General features: G+C 48.7%; 1 protein-coding gene across 6 annotated transcripts in view; it reads right to left on the reverse strand.

Annotated features, from left to right (window-relative positions):
- Positions 1–4,378: 4,378 nt before the first annotated feature.
- The window catches only part of AFF1 (AF4/FMR2 family member 1), a 164,008-nt gene continuing 144,771 nt past the window's right edge, over positions 4,379–23,615 (reverse strand). For 3 of the 6 annotated variants that reach the window (XM_029076489.2, XM_029076486.2, XM_007660762.3), the window contains 11 exons: positions 21,253–22,248; positions 18,921–19,021; positions 16,033–16,270; positions 13,882–13,973; positions 13,714–13,777; positions 9,949–10,085; positions 9,355–9,426; positions 8,481–8,574; positions 8,309–8,352; positions 5,543–5,766; positions 4,379–5,093 (listed from right to left, as the gene is read on the reverse strand). In XM_029076489.2, the coding sequence (XP_028932322.1) occupies positions 4,972–5,093; positions 5,543–5,766; positions 8,309–8,352; positions 8,481–8,574; positions 9,355–9,426; positions 9,949–10,085; positions 13,714–13,777; positions 13,882–13,973; positions 16,033–16,270; positions 18,921–19,021; positions 21,253–22,248 (2,184 nt within the window). In that variant the 3' untranslated portion in view covers positions 4,379–4,971. The other 3 variants (XM_029076488.2, XM_029076487.2, XM_029076490.2) reach the window with 3 other exon arrangements.

A 23,615-nucleotide genomic window follows, 5' to 3' on the forward strand; every position in this document is an offset into this window, starting at 1 on the left:
ATGAGAACATTCAGAAATTAAAAAAAAAATATTTCAAAAGAACAAAAAAAACACTGCACAAACATCACCAACACAGAAAGGAGGACAGTGTGGGACTTGACACCTGGGGATGCGCAGGGATCTCATCAATCCGCCGTGATGGCCTGGACAGTTGGCAAAGTTAATACTGCCTGGGTTAATCGTCGCTTCGACGTCGACCCGTCCTCAGAGCCACCCCGCACCCTAAGGTCCCCTCCCGTCCCCCGCTGAGGTTCGGACGTGTCCGACGGGGTTTGGCCTTCGGCTCACGGGAGCCTTCCTGAGAGAACGACTGCACTCTTCCCCCCGCCCCTACCCTTACCCCTCCCGCCCCCACCCCCCTCGGCAGATCCCCCTCGGCAGACCCTGGGACTGAAGCATCTCCTGGGAGGGGACGCTCCCAGGCCACATCTCCGAGGGCACGACCGGACAGGACCCCGTGGTCTTCCCTGGTCCTGCAGCTACCGGTGGTGCCCATGGTGCACTTTTATGCAGCAATGGATGGTGCAGGACAGCTATCCTTAACAGGAGCTAATGCCATTGGTGGGGCTCACAATTCATGAATGCACACACGCGCACAACCCAACCCCCCTCCCGCCACTCCCACACACACAACGCCACAACCAGAGGAGGAGGAGGAGAAGAGAGACAGGAAGGAGAAGAGTCGAGAAGACCGAGGGCCTCCAAAGGGGACCCATGCTAACCCGGGGCTCCGACGCAGGGCAATCGCGGTACAGGGGCGGGGAGCTCGAGTTCGCAAGTGAGAAAGTGAGGGACGACAAACCCAAACTCCTAAAATGCTCTCCCTGGGTTTGGAATACTGCTCTCTGGCGGGGAAGGGATATGTCGGTTCAAAGTGCAATAGAGATAAGGCAAGGTTTTTGCTCCAGATGTGGTGTAGTGTCTGGGGGAGAGGAGCAGGGAAGGGACGAGATAGACAAAGAGGTAGGAGGAGGTTGCAAATCCACGCTGGCTGGGCTTCACCCATTTGGCTTCAGATTCAAGAGCGGCGGGCGAGCCACCTCATCCACGTGGACAGCCGGAGCCCAAGCCGGGGCCGGAGCCCGGGCCGGGGCCGGGGAAGAACTAAAGAGAAGAGGCCTAGAGTGTCCGTTAAGGCAAGGGCAAAGAAATAATATTCTCATGTTTCCAAATCAGGTTTGGTCCGTAAGGGCTCAATAAATATAACCAAGAACAGACATTTCTAAAATCCTTCAAAATCCTTCCCAGAAATCCTGCATTACGGCCAGTGGGCCAAGCACACTGACCGGTCAGAACCCACAGGCTCTCTTCCGGGCAGCCCTCTCTGTGCCCCTGACCACATGATCACTCTGACCATTCTGCTGGGACAATAAGTCACCTGCTTCCTTCTTCCAATGGAAAGACAAAGAACAGCAACCCAAACTTGCCTGCGGGCCATTAGTCCCTGTGTCCCACTTGGTGGAAGGCTTTAAGGGGGGTAAGGATGGGCACTGGGACGGCGTGAGGCACCCAAACTGCTTCTAAAGACCCTTCCTGATATGGAGAGAAGCTGGAGGCGGGAGGTGGAATCCAAGTCCCGACACCAGATGTCCGGTGGGAGGGGCAGGGAGGCCCGCACGCAAAGCTCCGACCTCTAGAGTCAAGGCTGTGAAAATGGCTCTCGCTGGAAATCAATGAGGCAACGTCAGGAGCGACAAAACAACTGCCAAGGTTTCCTCAGAGCCATGACCGGGCTGTTCCCCAACGACATCAGGCTGGGGCCTGATTCTCACTTCGCCGATGCTCTATACCCCGTTGGACTTTTGTTCGTTCGCTCCCGTCTCCTCCCCGGCCCCACACGCCCCCCTGTTGCTGGTTCCCCAGTGGGTCACCGGGTAGGCCCTTTGGAAGGTGGTTATTCAATGGTCATACAGGATCCTTTTTCAGATGAACCTGTCTGGCTCATTCACACTGCAACACTTCTGTGCAGAGCCAACCCTTGAGGGTACTCTCCCTCCTCCCATCAGAACAAAACACAAAATAAAGCAGACTTTTTTTTAAGGCGAAAAAGAAACAAAAAAAACCCAACCCCCAAACCCAGCCCACCCAAACAGTCCCCTGGCAGAGGCCAAGACAAGATTTTGACCCCATTTTTCATTTGTAGCCCCGCAAAAATGTTTTAGGACTGGCGTCACTGCCTCATGGGGTGTCTGCCTGGCTAATGAGGGCATGAGGATTTCATACATGTTCAACGTTTCATTTTACAAACCAGACTTCTCGATCCACTACTCGAGTACAAATTTTGCCTTTGGGATCTTAAGCGTGCCATGAAAAAAGTGCATTTGCTCTAAAGACAAAACAAAACAGACAAAAAAAAAAAAAACCCTCCATAAAAACCTTTAGATTTATATACAACTGTAACAGCAACAGACCCGGTGACTAATAATATGGTCGGTAGCCACTACATTTTACAATTACATAAAAAGGGGGTGGCTTAGGAATTCTCTTTTCTTAGGTGCACGGCATCTTGCCAAAGGAACCTGAACTATACAATGATCATTATAGTGCATATTGATTGATGCGGATTGATCTTCATTCCTCCAAGAGAAAACTGAATTTTCAACAGACCCACAGAAAGCAGGCCACCTAGAAGAATGGAAGGCCCCTGATCGGAAATCAGCTTTTTCGGACCCAGGCTCAGACAGGACTGCGAAAAAGCCGTCCGGTTGGGAGATGGGGAAGCTCTGACCCAACATGCATAGACCCCGTGTCTCCCAGGACACAACCTTGACCATCCCGAATCACAGCACCCCCGCCGCCCCGGGGGCAACCGCACCCGGTTTGGTTCACCCAACCGGAGCCCGTAAGCACCCCGCCTCCGAGTCACCTGGTTGGACAGGACTTTTCCACCGGCCACGGCTTTGCCTCCGAAGAGCGATGAACGAAAAAGTGGTTGGAGCTCCGTTCGCTGGGACAGCCCATCCTTGCCCGCCAAAAGGGGAGTGGACGGGGTGCTCTCCAAGTCACTGTTGGGTCCCTGGCCTCGGATCCAACTTTGACTTACTTGGCGGAACATTTACCCCTCAAGGAACGACACAGGTTGACGCAGGGAGAAACTAAAGCCCTTCAAGCAAGAAACACTTGAAGAAAACAAACTCCAAAGGGAGCTCCTGAGGTTGGGGGGGAGGTTCTGGGAATCTGATGTCTCACAGCATCACTCGACTCACTATTTGCTTCTTCACTTACGTAAATCCAACAGGGAACTTCCAACTTGCTAGGGGGACCACAGAGAGAAGAACTTACAGATCTCCTCCTCCTTTCTAAGGAACTTGCTTTGGGGAAATACTGGCAAGGAACTGGACTCCGTTCTTGGGCCTTACATGGGATGCCCCTATGAGAGCTGTGTCCGGTCATCGGGAAAGACCTTGGATTCGACATTGTGTCTGGGTCGGCCAAAGTACCAGGGAGCCGGGGGGGGGGGGGGTGGGGGAAGTCTTACACACCCCTACTCAACCTTATTTCCCATCAGCCTAAACATGTCAAGTGCTGACTGAAAACCGCTTGGGGAAGGCACATGTGGGTGAAGGATTTACCGAGAAAGAAAAATCAAGATTCCTTGTCTTACGGACAACCGCCGAAAGATCTCACGTCCAGGTGGGAGTTTCAGTGAAGGAATTCCTGTGGGTGATTTTAAGGGGGTGGGAAGGGATTAGAGGGAAAAAGGGGAGGTGAGGACACGAGGGGCTTCTCTAGCATCAAAGCGTTGGGATGATGATGAGGATGGCGTTGATGATCCACTCGGGGCCCAAAACTGGGGGCAGAAAGAGAGGAGCCATCGTACTGAACCACCACCACCATCACCACTGTGCCTCACCACGGGGCAGAGTTCTGGGAAGCTGGCATGACCAGACCACCTACACGGGGTGCGATCTCAAACGGCCCCATGGCTCCCTGGCTCCTCACCGCCCCCGATTCCGGCGAACCATCACCAGCGTCGAAAGAGAGAACTCCTGGCTTCACCAGGAGGGAAGTTCAGAGTACGGTCCCCCGGGCCACGGTGACCCATCATCATCACGCCAGGCCACCTCCTCACCCGGTGGGAAAAACACAATGGCAGTGGCAACTCTTCCCCCTTCCTCCTTCAGAAGGTGGCGAGAGCTCTCCTCTAGGCCCTACAGGATAATGTACCTCTCAGCTGTTCGGCCTCGTTTTCCAGATGCACGTCTCTAAGTAACGGACAAATCAAACTCGTAGTGGTTTAAGAAGCGGGCTTGCAGTACTGAAGGCAGTGGGGCAGCGGATTTGGAAAATTCATCATTCAATAATACTTTGATTTGGGAAAGTCACAGTCCATAGGTGGACCAGGAGCGCGGCAAAACATGGTCCTTCACGATTTGGGTTTCAACATAATGCTGTTTGACGCTTTTAGTCCTGTCCCCATTCCAACCCTCCCTCCCCAGGACCAAACCAGGCTAAAATAAAAATATCCCAAACCCATCACCACAAATCATTTGGTTAGAACAACAACAATAAATTAAAAACAAAATAGTAATAAAAAAATAAAAAACCCACCCCAAACCAACCCCACTCTGGGCAGGACCACTGTGGCTACGGGAGATGATCTCGGTCAGCTTCTGGAGCTGGGATTGCTTCTTCTTGGGATTTCTTTTTATGCCATCCTGCTGGTTATTCAATGAGGGAAATGTTCATAGACCACTGATGCGCGCAACCATTTAAGGGACACATTGCACTTCTGTCCATTAGTAGAGAAAAGGCATCATATCCACCCTGAGGCCTCCTTCATCTCGGCTCTCCAGCCTAACCACAGGACCGACCGAGGAGCACAGTAGGTCAGAATGTCCAGTGGGGCCAGCGCCTTTCCCCCAGCTTGGGGTCCTGCGGGGGTCCCAACGCTGCTGCCGCTGGCCGTACTGTTTCTGAGGCTTCCAAAGTGCAAATAAGTCCCCAGGGCCCCGTCACCTTGAGCCCTGGTTATGGCATTTTTGTTGCCAGTCTCAGCCACTGTAAACCCTGTTTCATGTAGTGGACCAGTTCGGTCAAACTGCTGTTCATGGTCAGGGAGCACGCTGCTGTGCTGAGCTCAGCAAAGAATTCTGGGAAAAGAAAGCGAGAGGGAGAAAGAGAGGGCACGGGGGAGAGGCGGACGGTGAGTTAGCGTCAACAAACCCCGACGGGTAAAAGTGGCTAGATGGGTGCACCGTGGCGGGTGCAGCTGCGGGGTTACGCGCCTCTGGCTGTGGCGGCAGGGCGGAAACCGGGAGCCAGGAGGCTCGGGCCACATCCAGCTCACTTGACGGTACCGGACGCTAAGGCCACTGGGCCCCGGGGGAAAGAGTCGAGGGAAACTCACGGTCCTCTCGGCTGCCGCCACCGCCTTTGTTCTCAGGAAGGACGCAAATCTAAACGGAGCGGGAGGTTGCTCTCTTCCTCTCCGTGACAAACGGCCCAGAGCCGGCCTAGGACCATGCCTCGACACCCCACAGGCAGCCCCCTGCATCCCCCCGCCACCGCCCCGCCGCCCCGGCCCGTACCACCTCTGTACCTTTGTTCTTCCTTGCCAGTGCGTCGGCCTGCTCCCAGAGTTCATATGAGTTTAGGAAATAGGAAGTGATGGTGACGTAGGAGGAGGTCATGTTCTGGATCTGGACGGGGGTGCTGACGGTTCCCGCTGCTCCGCCCCCATTGGCGTTCGACCCCGGCTGGCAGGAGCTCGCCGAGCTGGCAGGAGAAGGCAGGGGGGAGTGAGGGGACGGCGTGCCGGTGCTTCTGACCAGGTGGGAGAGGAGAGGAGAGGAGAGAGCTGGATTATGTCCCCGGGCGGCCCAACCTGCAGAGCCCCAGCCACTGGCATCCGTTTCCTCTGGGCCCGGCCTGATCCTCGGCCCGGGCAGGGAGCGGGCGGCCATGGCAGGCTGGATGTGGGATATCGAGCGGGCGTCCGCCCGGAGAGCCACAGTCAGCCGCTGCCGCCCCCCGGCTCTCCAAGAAAACTCAGTGCCTTTGACTACTGGCAATCTGCTTCCTGGGGGGTAATTTATGGGCGAGATGGGATGGTTGGGAGGTGTCTCAGCCACCAAGCGCTACCCTGCCTGAACAGTGCTTACAAGCCATTAGCTAATTTCTTTCTTTTTATTTTTTAAAAAAGTATTTTTTTTATTTGCTTACTGTGCGTCAAAAACTGTTCTAAGCGCTGGGGTGGAGTTCCTGTCCCGCATGGAGCTCACAATCTAAGCAGGAGAGGGAACAGGAGAACTGCACGGAAGTGAAGTGACTTGCCCCGAGGCACACAGCAAGCAGGTGGCAGAGCCAGGATTAGAACCCAGGTTCTCTTATTCCCAGGCCTCTTTTCCACTAGGCCATGCTGTTTCAATTCGACAGATTTCTGACAAGATATTTCAAAATGGCCAACCTGGAGGTCAAAGCATGCCAGAAGGGGAGGACATGAAGTGAACAGAGCCACGGGCTGGAAGTCAGAAGGCTTGGATTCTAGCCGTAGCTCGGACATCGTCCAAGCACTAGTTCTTATCGAGCGCCTAATGGGTGCTGGGCACTGTACTAGGCACCTGGGAGAACACAATCAAGTAGGCAGACAAGAGCCCTCAAGGATCTGAAAATCTGGCCGAGGACCTAGCCAAACGACCTGACTGTGGAATTTCCCGTCAGCTTCAAGTCTCTGCTTCGCTTTCTCCCAGTTGGGAGAAGGGGGTGGCGAGAGTTATTTCCTCTGGAACAGGGAATGAACTTTGAGACTAGTATGAGTTTAACTACGAGAAAGCACAAGGAAGACACATGAAGAAACTGAGGGAGAAGAAGCGGGGCATAGTGGCCAGAGCACATAACTAGGAGTTAGAGGACCTGGGTTCTAATTTTAGCTCTGCCACTTGCCTGTTCTGTGACCTTAGCTAAATCACTTAACTTCTCTGTGCCTTATTTTCCTCATCTGTAAAGTGCTCGTGTGGGGGGTCAAAACACCTGTTCTCTGCCCCTCCACTTGCCCCCCAACACCTCTTTAGACAGAATCAGGGACTGTTTCTGACCTAGGTACCTTGTAACTACCCCAGTGTTTAGTACAGTGCTTGGCATATTGTAACTGCTTACTATTATTATTACTCCATCATTATTACTAACATCACCCAAAGCAGCATGACCAAGAGGAAAGAGTGTGGGCTCGGGTGTCAGAGGACCTGAGTTCTAATCCCAGCTCTGCCAACTGCTTGTAGTGTGACCTTGGACAAGTCACTTCACTGTGCCTCAGTTTCCTCAACTGTAAAATGGGAATTCCAAGCCCGTTCCCTGACCTGCTTAGACTGTGATCCCCAGGTGGGGCAGGGTCTGTGTCCAACCTGATTAATTTGTATCTCAATCAATCATATTTACTGAGTGCTTACTATAAGCAGAGCACTGTACTAAGCACTTGAGAGATCACAAGACAACAGAATTAGCAGACATTCCCTGCCCGTAACGATTTCACAGTCTAGAGATAAACTCATTCTACCCCAGCACTCAGAACAGCGCTTGACGTAGAGTGAGCGCTTACCAAATACCCTAATCGTCATCATCCTCTAAGTGTGGCTTACTCTCCAGGAGGATGGCTCTCAACCAAAGTCCAGCATCGTAAACTGGTTTACCTCGGTTTGCTGATGACTCACTATGCCACCAAACTTCCATTTAACAGACCGGCTGGCTGTCTCAAAAATGGGAGGGATGGTTATTTCAGAGCAGAGATGTGAGCTGGGAGGCATATACTCCCTTCTGACAAACAAGGTGCCACTAAAGGGGACTCATTCTTTCAGGGCACTTTCCAAAACAGTAACAGATCACCCCCTCTTGGGGCCATCAAAATGGAAGAGCAATTGGGCAAGTTAGAGAAACAATAGAAAGAGACTTGGGGGTAGGGAAAGAAAAATCTACTTTGAAGCCAAACACTGAAGTTGTATTGGAGCACCTGGATTAACTTGACACCTTGATACACAGCAGGCCCGGCCCAATTTCCTCCTCTCTTTTATGACTCGCATTGTTTTCAACCTTGGACAAAGCTGGGAGACTTGAAGGAAAGTCTAGCAAGCTAGCAAGCCTACTCTAGCAAACCTATTAATATTCAAGCAAATATTCATCCACTAATAAAAAGCACTAAAAGTACAATCCAGACATTTATGCTCAGGGCAAACAGTCAAGGAAACAGAAAGTTATAAAAATATAAACACACACTTAAAAAAAAGTCTACTACACAGAGCCAGAACTATAACTCAGTGAAACTACTGTCCTGGAACGGAACTCGAGAGGTGATTTCAATTGAATGTGAGATTACCTGGCAACACACGGAGAAGGTGCTTGTGCAACTCTGGAAGAATTCTGAAAGAGCAAGAATGAAATGTTAGTTTCTTTGGGATTTCACTAGGCTGTTCTACATTTATGCGGCGACCGGCTTTTCGGGGTGACAGAAAATACCACGGAGGGGAAGAGGAGAGACTGCACTGTACCTTGAAGTGTTCGTTAAGGGTACGAGAATACTTTATTGCAGTGTCTTTTTTGTAACGAAACATTGCCATGTAGAGGATAGCCTGGCAGCGCATACTGTATGGGAAAACAGGGCACGGGTTAGTGCGCTTCTGCAACTCACAAGCGGAAGAGACTGGTAATATCCCAACCCAAGCCATCGATGCCCTTACGGCAGCAACTTTACACATAGGAATAGAGCCAGGTGCTGAGCGGCAGTGTGGTCAAATGGAGAGAGCACAGGCCTGGGAGACAGGAGACCTGAGCTCTAATCCCAGCTCTGCTACTTGCCTGCTGAGTGGCAACTTCTCAGGGCCTCACTTAACTTCTACGTGCCTCACTTTCCTGTTCTCCCTCTCCCTTAGACTGTGAGCCCCAGTGGGTACCTAATTACCCTGTATCTTACCCCAGCAGTCAGCACAGCGGTTGGCATATAGTAGCGCTTACATACCATAACATTATTATCAGGTGGCATATGTCAAGGAAAAATCAGTCTTAATTGGTAGACAGATCACCAATAATTCAAAATTTGCTGAGTGAAAACTGAAATTCCTCTCGAAGGGAAATATTTCAGTGAATGCCTGAAAAAACTTAAATCATCAACTGTGCAAGGAACAATTCATTACACACCATATAGTTGGTTATCAATGACATTAAGGATGTCAGTTATTCACCTTCCTTGAGGCTATGGCTCTTTATTAACCTAATACTTCGACTTGGTGTTTACTCAGCAAGCCACTACTTTAGTTCAGGGAAATCTTACTCAGCCATAATTCAAAGGTGATTTCCCCTGTACATGGCACACAAAAAACAAATGTGCTAATAATCACGTTCCAAGGAGAAAGATAAAATACACACCATAAAACGGCAAATATTTTCTCCTGTGTAGGTGTTGAGGAGTCTGTAAAAGTTTTTAATGACATTATGAATCTGTAGGGAAACAGAAAATTACACCCGATTAACCAGTGCCATTAGGAACACGAAACACAAACTGATCTCATCAGGTCCGTTTCAAATCAACACTTCCTGAAGGGGAAGGAGACGAGGCTCAGAAGGAAGCTGACGACCAGCCGAGATGTTTATCTGCCCAATTTAAAAAACTGCTCCAGTCACTCATACACCTGGATGACGAAAGGGTTCCTTTGGGCCGGGCCGTATGTATGTAGCTCCCGTCCACGAAAGCAGGCTAAAAACCAAAGAGGAGTACAATCACGAAAGCAGCTAAGAAAATTAACTGGAAAAACTGAACCCTCTTGTCAAAGTTTGGCATTGTATGGAAAACTGGGTGGGTCTGTACCTGTCATGTCAGAACAAGGGTGAAGCAGGCCAAGAAACAGTCTCTTGCGTTAAGTCTGGGGATCCTCAGCCCCTAACAATTTAGACCTAACAGCAGAAAAGCTGTCCGACTATGGAGAACCCGTAATGTGGTTATCAGCCCGGCACCACACTTACTTAACAAAGTCTACGGTCTCCGTGAACATGGTGTAACCCGACTTTGGCGTCGGGGTTTCAGACTCCATAGCGATTCCACACTCGATGAAGGCCAGGACCGCATCCAAGTACTTAAATGCTTTTCCAATCTTGTCTGACTGTCAGGGAAGAACACAGCCATTGTTAGTTGGAAGGCATGCCTTCATTCATTTCCTTCTAGTTCCTGTTCCTCACTCTAGCGATGCTTTCCCTTGGCTTGGTTCCAACTGGTTTCAAGGGCTGGGATTGACCCACCTTCTCAATGCTCACCGAGGACCTGCTTAGAGCTGCTTCACAGCCGACAGTCACTAGCCATGAGGAGCCAAATGATACACGATTTACTGCAGAATTCAACATCGCTCCTCTTACGGAAACGTGCTCAAAAAGTGATGAGTGAACACTTTATTATTAATGCCCAATTTTGCATTCTACAAGTAAGCACCTACAGGTACAGACTAATCCTAACTTTATCCCCTGAATTATGCATTTAGATAATGAACAGTCAGAAATTTCTTTTCACAGCTAAGTGGCATATGCCAAACTTGAAAGAGTGTTGCCTTGGGGAGCCAGATTCTTTGGTATGTAGGTGCTAATTCCTGCTCTGCCACATGTCTGCTGTGTAACCTTGGATATGTCACTTAACTTCTCTGTGCCTCAGCTACCTCACCTGTAAAAAGGGGAGTAAGACTATGAGCCCCAGTCCAACCCGATTGCCTTGTATCCAGCCCAGTGTTTAGAACAGTGCTTGGCCCATAGTAAGCGCTTAACAAATATCACAATTATTATTATTATCCTTAGCAAGGCACACCAACCACTGGAGTCCCTTTTTTTTTTTAGACTCCCCTCATCATATTTGGTATATACCCTGATACTCTATTACTTCCCCTTACCTGCAATGTATTCAGTGTCAATTATAAATTCTGTGTGTTTTCTCCCCTATATTCTCCCTCGCCCTCAGTATAGGGCTCTACATGCAGTAAGCTCTGGATACATATTATTGAGTGAGTTTGAAAAGACGTTTCCAGGCAGAGGTAAAAAAAACCCCTCAGATATATAATCCAATCAAAATGCCAGGCTGCTAGCTTATTCATTCATTAAATGAGTATTTGATGAAGGCCCTTGGAGTATGTGACACTACCTTGGAAGAGAAACAGCAAAGAACAGGGAGGAGACTTTGGCTCTGGCTTATACCCTAAACAACTGATACAGACTGTTCAGATGGTGACTGATTTCCCAATCAAATAGGGTTGCCGTTTCGTGTCACTGGCATATTCCATCTTTCTCAAGCAAGTACCATTTCCTCTCAGCCCCACAAGTCAGAAAAGAACAGTTAACACTACCCAACGGTCAGTTCCCTAACAGATGTTCAGTTTAGCTTGATTACAAAAGAGGCAGGTACATTGCGAGCATTTTTCGGTTTCTAGCTTTTGGGACCATGTTCATTCTTTAACTGGCACTCCCCAAACACCTAACCTCCTGCTATCTGAACCAAGGATACACAACACTTATCTGTTAAACGTCCTCCCCATGTCACCAAGGCTAAAAAACATTACCTAGCAGCATTTGTTGAATGGTTAAATTGTTACCTGCTTCTGTTTGTCGACGATCAATCAGCTATATTTATTAAGAGCCTATTGTGTTCAGACCATTGTAACTGAATGCTTGGGAAAGTACAGAAGATTAAATTTGAACAATGCCTGATTCCCATTCTTTCAGGGGACCTCTGGAAGCTCTTTGTGGACAGGGATTGTTTGTGTTTAACTTTTCTATATACATTCTCAAGGGTCTAGTGTGTCTATCCACACTGCTGGCACTCAATAATTGTTATGATGAGGTTTGGATGAGGCAAAGTCTGTATATACATTTGAAGGTTAAGTTCCAACAGATTCTCTGAATCTGGGCAGACTACATTCCCTCTTCTACTGTCTGCTCTGGGCTGTCCAAGTGGAGAGGATGTCAAGGCTTTGTTGTAATAATAGTAGAATGCACTGGTCTAAGTGTTAGGGAAGTACAAAACAAGAAAGTGACATATTCCCTGTCCACAAGCAGCTTATTCTCCAATGGGGGAAACAGACTAAGTTTAGAGAAATCAAAATGAATCACAGAGGGACCGTCAACACGTAAATGCCAGCAGCGACAAGGGAGAACTTGCTTGGCTCTTCTCTGGGTTGGCTCCCCGAGAGCCAGATTTCAGGACCTGTTGAGAGTCAGCCAGACTTGGACCCAGAAGAGAATTAGCTCTAGGAGGGTTTAGATGGGCTATCCCACTGTGGACACCAGCCAATTCCCTCCGGATCCACTCGACTTTGAACCCACCCGCTGGAACGGTCAGCTTATCCTTCAAACAACTCGAAGTGGCGAAGCACCAGATGCTATGGGAACTGCCGGTCTAAAAATGCAGTGAATAAATGCAGTGCCAATAATGCACAATAAACAACAATTATCCTCCTTGCTCTTTAAAATATGTTCCAGGAGCAAAGGTTACTTCACTCTATCAAAGAGGCCAACAGCACATCTGATTAGGCACAGGCAGGTCGAACGGCCTGCTTACTCCTCTCTCAGGTCAATCCACACATCTCGAGATTTCGAGATCATTTTGGAATCAAACAGGCTTGTCTAGCCGATGCAGTGCTCACTGAGGCGAATGTGTAAATCATCTTTTCCCTCTGAACCACAACACTCGTTTTTCATGTCTAATGAATCGGCTCAGTGGGCTGGGCGAACAGAGGAAGTAGTCAGGCATAAGGAAAGAAACACCAGATGGGTAAAAATCTCAAGTGGCCAGAATTATTGAATGAATCCTACTCACAATCCACCCTGGCTGAATTGTTTGTCTAGTCCCTGCCCCAGTGTTCAGTGCAGTGCTGAATAAACACCATAATAATAGCCACCATCACTTAAATCCACAGGAACTACCATTGGTATTCAGCTAATAATAATAATAATTAAAACTATAATTATAACTCAAGCCCAAAGAAACCACAGTATCTTCAGTTAAGCTCAGCAAATGGAGCTGAAGAAGTAGAAGGTTTTCTTTCAGGATGGTCCGGAAAACAGACCCATGAGTTCTCTCAGAAGAATGCCTTAAGTCCTTGATATTCACCCACTCCCATCCACAGTACTTTTGTACAGACTCATTCACCTTCTCTGTAATTTTTTTTAAAGTGTTCCTTTCCCCTTCTAGACTGTGAGCTCCTTGTGGGCAGTTACAGTCTAGAGGGGGCAAGGATCATGTCTACCAGCTCTATTATATTTGTACTCTCCCATGCACCTAGCACCTAGCATTGAGCACAGTGAGTGCTCAATAAATACCACTGATCAACTGAAATTCACCCCACTCCCACAGTACTTTTGCACATAACCATTTCCCCTTTCTATAATTTATTTAACCTCCCACTGTAGACTGTAAGCTCTTGTGGGCAGGGATCTTGTCTACCAACTGTATTGTACTATACTCTCCCAAGCTCCTAGTACAGTGCTCCGCACACAGTAAGCGTTCCACAAATACCACTTATCGTCATTCACCTCACCTCCAGCCCTACAATATTTTTGTGAATACTCATTTCCCATCTATAATTAATTTGAATGCCCTTTCCCCCTCTAGACTGTAAGTTCCTTTGGTCAGGGACGATGTCTACTAATGGAGTACGGTGCTCAGCACACAGTAAGTGTTCAATACATCTCATGGGTTAACTAATTGCTCGATTGACGTTTTCCCTCTTTAAGAAGCTCCTGAATAAGACTTACCATTGAATCGGCCTTGTGCTTCAGCCTTTTGGCCTCTTTCATGTGAAATTCGGCTTCGCTTTGTCTGAAGAGGGAGAGAGGAAAGTAAGCGGTGTTAAGTTCTGCTTCCCCTGCTGTGTAAGCTGGGCCCTAAACTACAACACTGAGATCTAAAAGGCGAAGTCTTACTTTTCACACTTCACTTGAGGCTTCGCTGGCTTGGAGTTACCATTTGGCAAAGAAGGCACTGGAAAAGGATTTGCAATATCCCCTGCAGATCCCTAGGAAAAAAGGGCCCAGAAAGGATTAGTGCTTGCCCATTTAAGGTCAATGACCAAAGAGGTGGACTTTGACTAGCAAGCTGAGGGGATGGAAAACAGGAAGAACAAAACAGCAACAACCTGGACAGCTGCCTAGCATGCTTAGTATGGTGCTTGGCACAAATAAGGGCTTAACAAATTTCACAATTTTATTATTGTTGTTGTTACTATTATCATCATCATTAGAGTCAACAAAACACAAGTTTTGCAAGCTGGGTCTAAGAACAAAATTGGTAGCACCAAAGTTACCACCAATATTCTCCATTGTTTGGGAAGTCACTAAAACTGTAGTCAAAAATTAAATGTATACACATACACATTCTTGTGCAAACATACCCACGTGTGATAGAAATATTAAACATTTGTTGTACTTAGACTGTAAACTTGTTGTGGACAGGCATATGTCTCTTATATTGTACTCTTCTGAGCTCTTCATACAGTACTTTGCACACAGTAAGCACTCAATAAATACGACTGATTGACTTACTACTTCTCTATGTACATCTGCTAATTCAATGCTGAGTTTCTAATTGAGGAAGACCGTAAAGTTTTTTGCCTTAACCCGTTAGCCCTGATCTAATATCAAAACCATAATCTGACAAGTGTAAGAATCTTTCACTTTGATTCAGACAGCTAAAAGGAAGTGGGAAACTATGTCTGTACAACTCTTGCTTCATCCTTTGAACAAACGGCAAGGTCCTTTGGCTTATAACTTGTTTAAATGCTTTTCTATCCTTTTGAAGAAAACTACCTATATTGAATGATCTCTTTTTTATGGTATTTGTTAAGGGCTTACTATGTGCCAGCACGGTACAGAGCTAAGGGGTTGATACAAGCAAATCAGGTTAGACACAGTCCAAGTCCCATGTGGGGCTCAGAGTCTTAATCCCCATTTGAGAGGAAGGTCTTGCCCAAGGTCAAACAGCAGACAAGTAGAGGAGCTGGATTAGAACCCAGGTCTTGCTGACTCCCAGGCCTGTGCTCTATCCATGAGGCCACGCTGCATCTCTTGATTGCAGGAATCGTGTCTAGCAATCCTATTGTATTCTCCCAAGTGCTTAGTACAGTGACCTGCATACGGCAGGAACTCAATCAGTATTATTGATTGATAAGGGCTCTAAGTTCTTTGAAAGTAAAAAAGGGACCATAGGTAGTACACCTTGGAAAAAATTAAACAAAACCACATCACACCTCAGTGCAAGCAATCACATGGAAAGCACGGAAGGAGTTAGGATTTAAGGTAGGAAGAATGGAGTAGGGAGCATCATAGTCCAAATTTCAAAGATCTCCCTGTTAAACCCAGCTCTAAGGAATCAGTCCTAGGTTTCTAGGTTAAAAACCTAGGCTGAGTTTTAAATTACACAGAAATTACAGTGCAAATGCAGTGAAAATTTTAAGAAAAACTGTAAATAGCCTCCAGCATCAGCACCAGGTTTTGTGGGGTTTTTTTAAGGCTGAGCTCACTCATCTCAGAAGTCTTATTTCTACGTAAAGAGAGATCATATTTACTGAATCCGACTGAATGCAGGTCAACTGAACGGGCTAGCAGAGAATCGATTTCTGAATTCTTACTCTCACCAGGGACGATGTGTACAGTGTTGGCTGTAAGTAAATGAGCAGCAACAAAATGATGGTGCGCACACCGACGCACTTCACTCAATCGATCCAACAGTGACATTTACTGAGTGCTCCTTCGGTGCAGGGCACTGCACTAAGTGGTTGGAAGATTCACGCATCTTGCTCCCACTGCAAATAGTGACTAAGGTAGCCTGGCTGAATGGCAATCTGTGCTGAGTATGCAGGTAGCAAGCAAGATAAGCTTGACTGGAAAGAATTAACGACAGGCTCTTCAACGTGGCTCCCAAGGACCACGACTGGGTGCGCTCTGCTACAGGTGACTTTTCACGTCTAAATCGAAGAGAGGCCCAGATGACCAAGCTCTCCCATGCCCACCGGGCTGTAGACCAGACAACTCAGCGGAAAGGCCCCGGGAACCACATTCACCCCTTGTCATACTCACTTTGTTGCTTGTTGAGTGTCCGGAATTCTTCCCCTCGGTTTTCCTATGCTTGGAGGAAGACGACGACTCTTTCTGGCTGCTCTTTGTGGTGCTGGTACTTTTGGGGGGCCCCTGACTGCTGGCGCTGCCTTCGGCTTTCGGCCGTTTGTGCCCGGTCTTGGCTGGTTTGGGGGAGGGGGACCCAGGGGTTGGTGCCAGCGGTTCTTTCTTTGGGGCCTCGGAGGATGACCTGGATATCCTGGAGAGAAATAACACGCTCATTAAACAGGGGCAGCATGTTCAAACTCTACAGCTTGGCTATTTCAAAAAAAACCACAACAAAACAAAAAACCCCAAACCCAAACACGGAACAAAGATTTAGGCTTTTAATAGTATAATAAGTTTCTAGCAGTATAAGCAGCAGCAGCATGGCTTAGTGGAAAGAGCACGGGATTGACAATCAGAGGTCGTGGGTTCTAATCCCGGCTCTGTCACTTATAAACGGTGTGACTATGGGAAAGACTCTTAGCTTCTCTGCTCCTCAGTTGCCTCATCTATAAAGTGGGGATTAGGACTGTGAGCCCCATGTGGGACACCCTGATTACCCTGTATTTACCCCAGTGCTTAGAACAGTGCTTGGCACATAGTAAGCGCTTAACAAATACCATCATTATTATTATAAGATTCTATTTGTCTAGGTGAATGCTTCAAATGGTTAATTGCAGGTGAGCAAACTTCAGGGACTTTTGGATGCCCCTGAAAACATTTGAATCAATGACCCACAAGGCAGAGAGGGGTATTCTGAAGAAGTAACGATAACGGAGGCTTGGGTTTCGGCTTCTGTTTGACCCAGCATCCAATTTTCACTGTGTTCCAACAGAAGCTATTGACTTCTAGTTTATTGGAGAACCCAGATACTGAAAGATGGAGACGTGCTTCCTGCTGACATGGAGGCAGAGCAATTCAGAAACTCCATCTGGTGCCCAGATGGGCATCCCATCCATGTGACCCTTGGAAACAGCCCTGTCTTACAGAGATGGTGGGGCATCTGTTGCCATGACTACCCTTTTCTAAAATAAGGCAGTTAATGATGAATTGGAGAGAGTCCTCTGGATTGGAAGCTCCTTGTGGGCAAGGAGCATGTCTACCAATTCTGTTGTTCTTTCCCAAGTGTTTAGTACAAGGCTCTGCACACAGTAAGTGCCCAATAAATCCCACTGATTGAGAGTCACTAGGCAAATAACTCAAAATTTCCATTTTCACACAAATTAAACAAGAATATGAAAGCTCAGTTCTGCATTTTCATGTATTTCGGCTACACCGTGACGGCAAAACTGGGAGGGGACCTGACTACAAGCAGCGCCTGGTGTCGACTGTGCACAAGCTTGTGGCCACAGACACCGGGTACTACTACAACTCACGTCTGTCATAGTGTGGGGTTCCGCAAGAATGTCGCCCCCCAAACCATACACCTGGGAGCGCTACTACTTGGTTTTTGCTGCATCCAAACTAGATAGAGATAGAGTTGGGGAGGAAAGGACTTGGACAACAGGCTATGGGTTCTTTTTTTCTGGGGGATCCTGGGGCAACCACTTCTTTTAATTCTCACAGTTCATTAGGTACACTGGGCCGTGTCCTTCCCAGAAGGAACACCTAGCCCTCCTTCCTGGTTCCACCAGACCTGGACCAAGCTTCGGCTCTGGGTGGGATGGGAACTGGGCTTGGGCGAAATGAGAGGATCAGATTGAATCTGGGCAGGGCTTCAGTGCCTTCAACCCCAACCTTCCCCTTCTACCTCTTCTCCTGCCTTCACCCCTCACCTTAGATCCCAGGTGTTGCTCACCAACACTTTGGACCACCCTTGCTCAAGGGGATAGAGTGAGCCCAGCAAGTTGTTTTGGCACCCTAAATCCTCATCTTTTCAACACTCCTCCCCTTGCTGGCTTTTACTTGTGGTTTTTGTTAAGTGTTTACTGTGTGCCAGGCACTGTATTAAGCGCTGGGGTGAATACAAGTAAATCAGGTTGGGAACAGTCCTCATCCTGCATGGGGCTCACAGTTTTAATCCTTATTTTACAGATGAGGGAACTGAGGCAGCACCAGAGAAGTGAAGTGACTTGGCCAAGCCCACACTGCAGACAAGTGCCGGAGCCGGGATTAGAACTCATGGCTTTCTGACTCCCAGGCCTGGGCTCTACCTACTACACCACGCTGCTTCCCTTCAGTGGGAGATCCGGGCTAGGTGGGAATGTAGAAGGATGCAGCTGTCACACCAGGTTTTTGGGTTTTTTTTTTCCATTGGTATTTGTTAAGCACTTACTATGTTACACACTGTACCAAGTGCTGGAGTAGATACAGAAAAATCTGGTTGGACACAGTCTTTGTCCCACATGTGGCTCCTCACAGTCGTATTGTCCATTTTACAGATGAAAAAACTGAGGCATCCAGAAGCGAAGTGACTTGCCCAAGGTCACACAGCAGACAAATGGCAAAGACAGGATAAGAACCCAGGTCCTGACACCCAGGCCCGGGCTCATTCCACTAGGCCACATACTCTCTCAAGTGCTTAGTACAGTGCTCTGCACACAGTAAGCGCTCAATAAATACCACTGGTGGATTGAGTTGCTGCCCTGAAAGTCCAGTCAGGATTCAACCAATCGCCAAACTCCCTCTCTTCACCAAGGTCTGCTCCTGGCAGTCCTTCCTCTGGAGAGGAAGGAGGGACTCGGAACTTTAGTCCTAATTTGGTGGTTTTCCCAGCCCACTGAATGGTGCTGCAAAAGCCTCTTTGTGGAAGTGTTGGCTTGGGGCAGCCTGACTCTTGGTTATCTGGATTTTTGACCAATCAATCCCGCCATTCCACCAATGTGCTGGATAACAAAGCTTTTCCAGCTGATCTCTGTACTCACTTTGTTTTACTGGCATCTTTGGAAGCTGAAGAAGATGGCAATAATTTGGCGTCTTTCTCCAGTTTGATTTTCTTGCTATCAAGGTCTCTCTCTGGTTCTCCCTGCATTGTAGAAAGAAAATATTCAACACACATTTAAAATACACGAAAACACCCAGAGGAAAAAATGGCTGGAACAGGCAAGATGAGGAAACCTGAGGTTTTTTTCAAACCATCAGCACATACATAACAGATTAAGATTCCTCTCACTTCCCTTGAATAGGATTCAGCATTAAATTCAGGATGAGCTGCTACCTCTGTTTTGACATTTTGAGGAAAGAAGAACATCTCTCAGCAGCCAAAAATGAGGCCAAAAGGGGCCAAGTTCTCCATTTACCACAAGGAAAATAAGTAGTTCCAGGTAAAATATTGAAGATTGGCTCTCTGCACTATTATATGTCTGTAATTCAACACTTCTTCAACTGATGACTTATCAGGAGGAGGGTTGGGGTGGCTTTGCTTAGAAGTACACCCTGTGCCGGGAAGGGTGGGGAGGGGAGAAAGAAAGAAAGCTCAAATGATAGAAGGCTTAAAAACAAACTGTGGCTTCTCTAGAGTCAGTACAGATCCTTGAGTCCAGATGCCAAACTGTTTCCCTGAAGGTTGATCTAGGACAGCAACAATTAACATTCCCAGTCCCTTAAAGGCAACCAACCTTTCCTCCTAGTATGGATAAAAAGCCTCAGGGCTAATTTCAGACTTCTGGAAACTGTGACCCTTTGCTGCTTCGTGCATGCAAGCCAGTCCCCATACCAGCTCACTATTCTAGCTACCTCCCAGCCACTCTCTCCCCACACTCTGCCCAGCCAAGCTGGATGGCACCGAACCCTGCCCACAGGGTGGTAAATTGCCTGTGCTCCACCACCTCTTGGTGGTTGATTTCGCCTTGCTCCTGTATGATATTGGTTGGTGAGTGGACCCCAGAATGTCTCCAGACACCCCTTCACAACCCATGCCAACAAAGATGAGTTATTTTAATGGATGGATTTCACCATCTGGACCAGGGAGCGATACTGAATGGACAAAACGGCAGAGCAAAATGATTGAAGAATAGGTTTCTTGCTCTCTCCCGGGTATTTCAAAAGGTACTTATTATTCAGTAGACTCTCCAAATATATCATCATTTGGTTTATCAGGTAGGAGAGGGAACAGGTCGCCTCTGGTTTTTATTCTCCTGAGAAGCCTCAAGGAGAAATCGGGGGGTTTGAAAAATTCCAACAGAGCCTAACTTCGGCACTCAAGCCTTAGCAATAACCTCCTGTCAGAAAACGCTCACCGGAGAAGTCCGACTGCTTATGTCAAATTCATGAACCTAATACCCATACCAGAAGGGACCGTCCACCCTGAAATCACTGCTGCTTCAACTACCCTGGGGTGAAATGTGGTTCTGGAAGGAGATATTTCTTTCCATGCTAGACTTCCATATCAGTGGCCCAAGGAAGGGGTTTGCACAAAATCACAATGTACACAAAATTCTCTGTGAAGACATTTTAAGAGTCCTCTTGGAAGTGGAACCATTCCAAAAACAGAAGAATAAATGTTACAGTGTAAGATTATAATGGAGAGGGAATACCTCAAGCCAGTATTATGGGGGGAAAAATCACAACTTTCTTTCTTACCATTCTTGGCTTTATGTCAATATGCAATTAAAATTTTCACCTGCAACATGACTTCCTGCATTTCATTTCTGCTTTGTTTCTCTGATAAGGGGAAAAAAACGCTCCTCCCCTCCCCCCGACTACCTTGACCTACTTGGTGGCTTTCAGACTGGCCTCTCAAGAGGCCCACCTGTTCTCTCCTGAAGTGGGTGAGAAGGGGGTGTTCCCCTTGCCCGAGGTGTTGGGTTTCAGATACCCTTGGCACCTACTACCAGGAACCACCAGATGATTCTCAATAAACCCTCAATCCACAGGAACCAAAGCTCACAGATCTCATTGCTCAGGAAGAAGTCCCCAAGGATAAAGTTGATGAGCAGCATTCATCAGTTCCCAAAACACCGCCCTTTTGCCTCATAAAAGAAAGGATTCCACTTAACCTCTCTTCCCTCAGAAGCTTGGGGCGGGATGGGAGTGTGTGTGTGTGTGGGGGGGGTAAGGTGTCGCCTCCCCGCAACCCTGAGCATTGCACCCCTCCAATCAGATCATCCCAAGATGCCCGGAATCAATGGGCAGAAGTCTGGAAAGGAAATGCCAGTCACCTCATGGCCCACCGGTCGTGTTCGCCAGAGGCAGGGTTGCCTAGGGGGCGGAGGGAGCAGGGGAGATCCAGGGCAGAGGTTGCCCCGTGCCACTTACCTTTCGCTTCTTGGCCACCTTGTCCAAGGTCTCTGTGCTTCTCTTGTCCAGCTCCTCCTTTCTCCCCGCCGGGAGCGGCTTACCCTCCAGTCTCTTGTGCTGGGTCCCCTTGGTGGGGGGCCGGGGCACCCGGGACAGAAGTGCCAGGTTGATTTTGACCATGAGGCTCTGTGGGAGGGAGGTGTCCCTGAGGGGTGACAGCAGCTTGGGGTCTCTGAAAGGCAACGGGAATTTGTCGTCCTTGACGGGGTGGTCCTGGGCCCCCTCCACCGGCCTTGCGCCACTAGTCCTGCCGGAGCCGGTCCGGCCGGTGTCCTGGGCCCGATCCCGGCCCTGATTCAGGGGGCTGACGGGGCAGCGCTCCAGGCTGCCATTGTCTGCGCTGTCCCTGACCGGCTCAGGGTCCACACCCACTCGGGAGGGGGCGGAGGCAGGGGTGGAGGTGGAGGTGGAGGTGGGGTGAGCGCTCTTGTGCTTCTTCCTGTCACTGGGTCCTTGCGGATCGCCGGCTCTGGCCTCCTCCTTCCCGTGGCCTGGCCGGGGCCTCCCTTTCGTCTTGACGCGGGGCTTGTCGCGGGAGGGCGGCTCTTTGGTCCGGGGCTGCGGGCCCGGCTCACTCTCCACCCGCAGCAAGCTACCCCGTGAGTCCTCCCCGGGTGACGCCTTGAGGGGCTTCTTGGGCTGCTTGGTCCCGACCGTCTGCCGCCGCGGGGGCTCCTCCGGGCCCGGCGGCCCGGGGGACTTCTGACCCCGGCTCTTGCCCTGGGCGTGCCCTTCGGTGGGGGGCTTGGGCCCCTTGCTGGAGGGACCCTTGGGGGGCGGCTCTTGGGGTTCAGTGCGCTCGTGGCCCCCGGTCCCACCTCCGCTCTTGCCCCTCCCTTCGGAGGGCCGGTGCCTGGGTCCCGCTTTCTCCGGGCTCTTGGTCGGCACTGCTGGCTGGCTCACTTTGGTCAGCCAATTGTCCAGCTGCCATTTGTTTGCTGTGGGAGGATCGGGCTGTGGAAGGGGTGAAAGGGAGACAAAGGTTAGCCAGCAGCAAACGATACCTGTCGACTTATGGAGATGCTGAATTGGCATCAAAGGGTCTGACGATGCACACACTCTGTGCCCAGCACTGTACCAGATGCCTAAGAGTCACAGCAAATCAAAGAAGCAGCCCCCTACCCCCTCAGAACTGGCCTTCCAACTCAGAAGATGATGAAAACAAGTAAGCACTCAGTAAATATCACTCACTGACTGATTGATACAAGTTGTCAAATACCTGAGAGCTGAGGTGACTGGTGGGATGGTGTGACTGGAAATGTGGAGGGTTAATCAGGGAATATTCCTGCCTCCTGGAGGAGGTAGGCTGCTCCCTCTTTCCTTATTCAGGAGACAAAAAACTCAGAATGGAAGTGGGTGGAGACGACTGCTCATTCGAATCTCTTCTGGAGGGCAGCAGGGACAGGAAGGCAAGGGGAAGGCTCAATCAGTCTCGCAACTTGTTTATAACTCCCACACGAGGTGAAAAGGATGTAAATAGTATTGGCTAAAACGGGATCTAGGGCATCGCTGGTGCATTAGTGGCGACATGGGAGAATGGTAATTCTAATCCTTGCCCTGATGGGGCAAATCACAGAACTGTTCTGGGCCTCAGTTTCCTCACATGTGAAATGGGGAGGAGATACCTGCTCTCCTGACTTCTTAAGTTGTGGGACTGTATCTCTGATAGGATTAGGTTGACTTGACCCCTCTGCTTAAGGATTTATTCTCTCTAACTTAGACCGTGAGGCCCATTTGGGACAGGGGCTGTGTCTGGCCTGACTATCTTGAATCTACTCCAGCGCTCAGTACAGTGCTAACACACAGTAAGCGCTTAAATACCATAATTATAACAATAATAATAACATTTACCTAGCTCTCCCTGACCTCTTACCACTGATAATTCAGAGTCTGCTATAACCGCCCTTTCCAGACTTGATATCACTGGCCCAGGTAGATGCCATGTGCACATCCCAAATACGGCTTTTCAAGAGTTTCAAATCTTGGTCATAAATCAAAGAAAAAGGACTTTTCCTTTCACACTTGTTTCATTACTCTGTCGGCCCTTAATGAAAGAGTGTACTATATCTGGAGAAGTACTTAGGGCAAAACACAAATCAGATATTTCATTTTCTTCACACCTTTATAGGCTAGCATTGACTCCCATGCTAGAAGCATAATTTAAGGCACGGAGTAATGCCGAGACACATCCAAGGTGTCGTGTGATTATTTTTCCCCCGAAATCAAAGGTTTTATAGCACTTACTGCTAAGAAGGCAGCATGACCTAGTGAAAAGAGCACAGGCCTGGGGGTCAGCAGACCCAGGATTCCAGCCCCCAGCT

The sequence above is a fragment of the Ornithorhynchus anatinus genome, chromosome 12 (genome assembly GCF_004115215.2).
Source record: "Ornithorhynchus anatinus isolate Pmale09 chromosome 12, mOrnAna1.pri.v4, whole genome shotgun sequence".
Classification (NCBI taxonomy): Eukaryota; Metazoa; Chordata; class Mammalia; order Monotremata; family Ornithorhynchidae; genus Ornithorhynchus; species Ornithorhynchus anatinus.